The sequence below is a fragment of the Chaetura pelagica genome, unplaced genomic scaffold, assembly GCF_000747805.2.
Source record: "Chaetura pelagica isolate M959 unplaced genomic scaffold, ChaPel_1.0 scaffold84, whole genome shotgun sequence".
Classification (NCBI taxonomy): domain Eukaryota; kingdom Metazoa; phylum Chordata; class Aves; order Apodiformes; family Apodidae; genus Chaetura; species Chaetura pelagica.
The window spans coordinates 1,073,544-1,079,734 of NW_009953224.1; the positions used below are offsets into that span (position 1 = coordinate 1,073,544).

The 6,191-nt window shown below is 35.1% G+C and overlaps 1 protein-coding gene across 5 annotated transcripts in view; it reads left to right on the forward strand.

Moving 5' to 3' along the window:
• Nucleotides 1-6,191, forward strand: part of MEF2C (myocyte enhancer factor 2C) — a 122,969-nt gene that overhangs the window by 46,979 nt on the left and 69,799 nt on the right. For 4 of the 5 annotated variants that reach the window (XM_009997826.1, XM_009997828.1, XM_009997829.1 and 1 more), the window contains exon 1: nucleotides 148-201. In XM_009997826.1, the coding sequence (XP_009996128.1) occupies nucleotides 148-201 (54 nt within the window). Of the gene's footprint in view, nucleotides 1-3; nucleotides 202-6,191 lie in introns of those variants that run through there. The other variant, XM_009997827.1, reaches the window with a different exon arrangement.

Here is a 6,191-nt window from a genome sequence, read left to right on the forward strand (position 1 = left end):
CAGCAGGAACGGAGGCAGGGGACTGTGAACTGAGTAGTGCAAGTGCTGAAGAAGGAGGTTTGTTTTGAGGAAACGGGAAAGAGGAAGAAAAGAGAAGGGAAAAATACATAATACTAAGGAAGAAGGAGAGGAAAAAAAACGGGGACTATGGGGAGAAAAAAGATTCAGATTACAAGGATTATGGATGAACGTAACAGACAGGTGAGTAGCAAAAATACTGTATTTGAATATTGTATTGTATTTCTAAGGTGACTTATAAGTGATTTAAAAGTTGATAATGTTGTGTACATACACATACCTACTTAAATGTATACATATACACATTGTGTGGAAGGCTATCAAAGAAAAAGTACTTTTGGAAGAAACGAGAAACCTCACACAGTTTTTTTCTAGTTTCATAATGTGTAATTAGGAATTTATCAGTTGAGGCCTTGATTCTACAAAGACTGATGTTTATGCTCTACTTCGGGCCCCCTCTGCACTTGCTTTGACTTCAGTGTGCAATATACATGATTAAGCACATCTGCAAGTTGTTACAGGATACAGGCTTGAAGTACTGTATTTTAAGAACTATTATAAGTTTATTTGCAAGAGGTCTTGCATTTAAATTCATAGATCCAAATTACTTATGTTTCTACATGTTTGCAGTGATTTTAATTCTGCCTTCTTCATATATAAATGATACTACTTCATAAAAAGTGTCATACTTTCCTGTCTGAATTTGTAAAAGAATGTGACTAGCCTAACTTATTCTAATACCTACATACAAAAATATTGACACGTTGTAGATAGAATCATAGAATCTATGTTTCATAGGTATGAAACAAAGTCTTAGCTACTGATGCTATATCTAAATAGGTCCAGCAGGACTGGTTAATTAACTGCTTGAGATAAAATGGCTGAGTAGCTGTATATTATCAACACTATCTCTGCTAGTTAATGGTCATAAATTAGAGAAACTGCTTTCCTGTTTTTTAGAAAAATAAAGTTCAGCAATTGTCATCTTAAAATCAGTGAGAAGCTGCTGCTGTTTACATTTGATGTAGTGGATAGACATTTTGCTGAAACTGGAGGTTCACACGTGAGAAACTGGCAACAAAATTATTTAACACTATGATTAGTGTTCTTAATACATTTGGCTGCAATTTAGGAGTAATCTTCAGTAATTGTTTTTAAAGAACTTGATACCAAGATACTGTTAATATATTAGATATAATAATTTGATTAATAAATTTCTTCATATATTCAAGGGGTTTTTTTTAAGAAGTAATGTTGTTAGTCTTCAAGGATTTTATAAAGCCATAAAAAACTCAGCTACGGCATAACAACAAATTACGATTTCCAATAGTTCATAATTTTTGTATTGTAAGTAGGCACTTGTGTTCACCACGGCTGAAAATCATGTATAAAAGCAAAATTAAATTTATGATGGATAATTTTTTTTGTTTTCCCTAGAGGTTGCCTGTTTCTGTGGGCCAAGCCAAAAAGTAGTAATTCTATCACTATAAAACTGTCACTGTATTTATTTTAATTGATTGATACCTTACAATTGAAATTGGATTTGAAATATTGAACAGATTAAGACACAAATTGTTTGAAACTTTCCCATACTTCTACTGTTTCTTTTTGAGGTGAACCTGAATTATTTTGGAAGTGATACTACAAATTTTTGCCATTAGCAATGTTAGTTCATACAATAGCTTCAGTGTCAAGTTGCTTACTCAAATATATGATTTACAGAGGACTTAATCGCCAGTTTTTTCAGTGAGATACTGTTCAAGAGGCTAAATTCACTTTAGAAATGTAAGACATCTAGTCTTTCAATTCAGTCAGTAGAGTGTCAAGATTTCTAGCACCAGCTTTTAGAACTAGTAACTATGAATAAACCTACAACACTAGAATACTAACAACTATAGTGTTGGTGCAGAAAGCATTTATCTTTCTAGCATCTGATAATATCCCATCAAGCTGATTAGTCACTGTGAGGCTGAAGGTATAGATTTGCATTACTTTACCTTCCAAATACAAAAATTGTCTTGATTCTGCTTCTCATTTCTATTAATATATTGAAACATAATTTAGAAAGTGTTTCTACTGGTTTTACCCTCTGCATTCAGTGCCCTGATTTTAAGCCAGCAAAGCCAATGAAAATATTTCCTTTGATCCATTTGTGCTGTGGGATCAGGCTTTCTAGTTGTAGTGATACCTACATGTTTAAATAAAACTGCATTTTAACTAATAGCTGATTGATCTTTTTACCATTTGTATGAGATAAGCACCCTTCTTTCATGGGGCTTACTAGTTCTTAAAAGATAATGTATTCCATGGGCTGTTGCTGCTTCAGTGAAGATGCATCAGTTTATTTGTTTTCTAACTTACACACTTCCAGTAATCTTAAAACAGTAACTGGTTTACATTCTCTTGGTTTTGTTTTAATTGATTACGTAATTATATTTGAATGCACAGAAAAGATTAAAGGGTTGCACCATAAGGAAAAAAAAAATGTTGAAAACTTTTCATAATAAAATTAAGATACCAGCTGAAACACAATTCCACAAATATTACTTGTAGCTTCATTTATCATTATATGGATGGAGAGGATTTTCTTTTATTTTCTTTCTTACTACCTCACAGAAAGATGTCTGCAAGAACAGCAGCAAATCTGTTCACTTGAAGCTTCCTTATTGTTACTTACATTCAAACTCAGTGTGGTTTCACAATACAAGGCATGTTAGGTGGGAATATGATACACATGGATAGTGTATCCTCAGCTGTTTTCAAGCACATAAATTCTCTGTGGGACACCACATGCAGGGAAAAGTAGGTGGAACACATCAGAATCAAGGGGATACAGAAATAGTTTAGTTCTTCTGCTCTTTCCTAGTGAAAAGGTGAATCTGTTTGGATAACAGAGTTTTTGCAAAAGGTTTTAAGATGTAAAAAGGGCCATGAAAGGTGATTTCTGTCTTTGCTTTTACACTCCTTTCCCCAGTGTCCTGACTAGCTATTTACATTAACCATTGAATGGAGCACTTGTTCTACCAGTATCAGCACTGCTTTTTTCCACAATACTGTCTGCTGTTGTAGGAGACTCCCCAACTGTTCAAAGTGCTCATGTAAGTGGATTGGGAAGGACAGAAATAGTGCTGACCTCCCTTCAAGAGGATTCCTTCCAAGCAAGTCTACTTGGTTGAATTTGTGTACTTTAGTGACCACACTGTTAGGAAATATCAGTTGAAACTTTCCAGAGTCAGATATCTTACTGCAAATCTCATGGAAATGTGCAATATGGGGATATGATCTGCACTTCCCCAAGAACTATTTGAAACTTTGACATTTTGAGACAAGATAAAGGAAAACTTCCGCAACTTAGACCTTAGAAGCCAGGTCTTTTTACCCTGTGATGTATAAGATATCTGTCATTGACCTCAGTGAGTGACGTATTCAGGCTTTTAACTAAGAGGAGCCATTAATTTCATGTTTTTTCATGTGGGCTGCCAGTTGGCTCTATTTTCGTGGCCATTAGAATTATGTGGTGACAAAAGAGGCAAGGCTGTTTGAATCTTCTGAGTAATCACAAATACTCTGCAGTTGTAAAAGTTTCAGACAAGCCTATCTGAAAAATTCCCTTTTCCTCTTTTTTTAGACACAGGGCAAAGAATTTTAAATAACTGCCAGGCCTAGAGTAAACGTGTATTTACTTGTGTAGTTTAGTTACTCTTATGAAACTAAATTGAAATTAAAACTCCCAAGAGAAGCCTGTAATAAGCAGCCAATGTGACCAGAGACTTTCTTTTTATTATTATGACACTGGATAATGTAGTCTTCTTAATTGTGGAATGAATCTCTGGTAGTGTTGCTTAGGCTCATGAGACCACAGTAGCCTTGTCAACAGCCTATTCAAGTAGACATGATGTTAGTTGCACCACTAACAGAATTGATAGCCAAAAATATTAGCACTGACATCTGATGTTGGGAGCTCCCGACTCTTACCAGTTCTTTGTGCAGGAATTTCAATTGGCCAAATTGGAGAAGGCTGCTATGAAGAATTCTGTTTTATTTGGAAAAAAAAAAAGAAAAGAGGGAGGGCATTTGCAAAAACATGGGTCAACATATGAAAGAAAAATTGCATAAATTAACCTCAAAAAAATCCTCATTTTTTTTTATTTCATCACTTTGAAATTTTTAATGAAGGCCTTTTGTGGTCTGCTGTAGACTGGGATCATCTGAAACTCTCTTCGCAGCAGGCCAGGCTGGGCTGCCCAGATCTCAAATAAATAAGTGTAATGACATAAATGATATTGTATTACTTTTATAGAAGGTCACTGACAAAATATCTCATTAAATCCATGGCCTGTGAGCTAAATCCAGAGGAACACTGACCCAGGAAAGAGGGCATATTGACCCACTAACATTCTAGTATCAGGTCTGGAACACCTGCTCTCTTCTAATTCACTGTTTTTCCTATTTTTTACTAGCTATCAGGTCTTACATGGTGATCCACCATTTATTAGCCTTCAGTCATCTTAATCATTAGTTCTGCATTTTTGTCTTCTGCTTGTGAAGCATGCTGTTTTCAGATTCACAGCTAAAACTGAGTTAAGCTTATCTAATGATTCTGCATACCGTTTAAAACATACCTTTCTATTTGTAATGAGCTACTGGGAGCTTAAGTATTATTAAATGCCATAGAAAGTGTACACTTCAGCATTAAAGTGCTTAACTAGTAAGACATCCTTTTTAAAAGCGTCATATCTGTGTAACCCTGAGGTATGACACTAACAAACTCTTGCTTTTTAACATTTTCATTCATAGACTGTTTGTCATTCTTTGATTCCAGAAAACCTGTAAAGCCATAAACCAGACTTACTGCAGTTATCAGCTCAATAGAGAACAAATTAAAGCAGATAAGTAAAGTGAGGTTACGGGGCAGGGGAAGAATATCCCAGAGGGAAATGACCGTTTGCAGGAAGACCTAGATTTGTTCTACTGACTTCGATACCTAATGCTGTTAGTTTCAAAACTAATTTCAGCCTCGTGTGTCTATTTTTATCTGTGTTTCAACTCTTTTTAAAAGGAGTGAGTAAGAGTCAATCAACTGAATCAGAAACTCCCTTGTAGAAAGAGAGAAGAGCCTTGCATATGAGCACAAGTTAGATAGAATACTTTTTTTCACTAATTTCCTGGCATTTTCAGTCTTTGCAAATGGGGTGTCTTCATTTTATCCAAGATCTAAGATTTTATTTTTTTTTCCCTCAGGGAAATGTTTTCCTGTGAAAACACAGCTGTTTATCTATGCAACTAAGCATCATTCTGTTCAATGAACGTTTGTGTTACACATCACATGCTTTTTATTCTTTTTTTAATTTTTTTTAATTCAAATTCCTTTTCTTGCTTACATTAAATTGCACAGAACAGTACATATATTTCAAATACAGAATTACAGTTACACCTTGCTCCTGTTTTTTTTTGCAGAGCTGAGGTTAGGTTTCTGTCAGCAAAGAATACACCCCAAGTTTTCATTAGTCCTAAACTGTAGTGATCTGTACAACTCTGACAGCACATTTCACTTTATACTGGACTATCTGAGAAATAAATTCTTAAAAGAGCTGCTGAACGGAACTGTGATTTTCTAGAACACATTATATTTAAGTGTGCTTGTCTTACAAATGTATGTTCTGAGCATAATTTAGAGTAGATTAGCATAAGGTAAATATTTAGGTCAAATTACTTTTAATTTGAAGTGTGAGCAAGAATCCTAAGTAAAGAGAGTGCAGTAGTGAATGAGGCATCTGCCAGCACAGCAGAGCTGAAAACCAGTGCAGACACAGGCTCAGCCTTGCTGTCTTGCAAGGAATAGGTTGGAAAGCCCTGAGGGAGAAAGAGCTGGCAGTGGGAAGCAGAACTGAAGCCATTGTGGAGAGGAAGAAGTTACACTCTTCCTGTTATGACAGGAAATGCAGACAAATGTGCTTCCTGACCATTTGCTCAGCAGGGAATGAAATATTCTTTGACCTTTACCTTATGAACATTTTAGCAGCACAGAACTAGTAAACATGTTTTTTTACCCTAAACATCTATTTGTACCTGCCAGAACTGGTGATAGCATACAAAAGAAGAAAAAAAAAGGAAAAGAAACAATGTTTCTTGTATATTTTATTAGCTACTATGATTTTTATAGAGATTTGGGG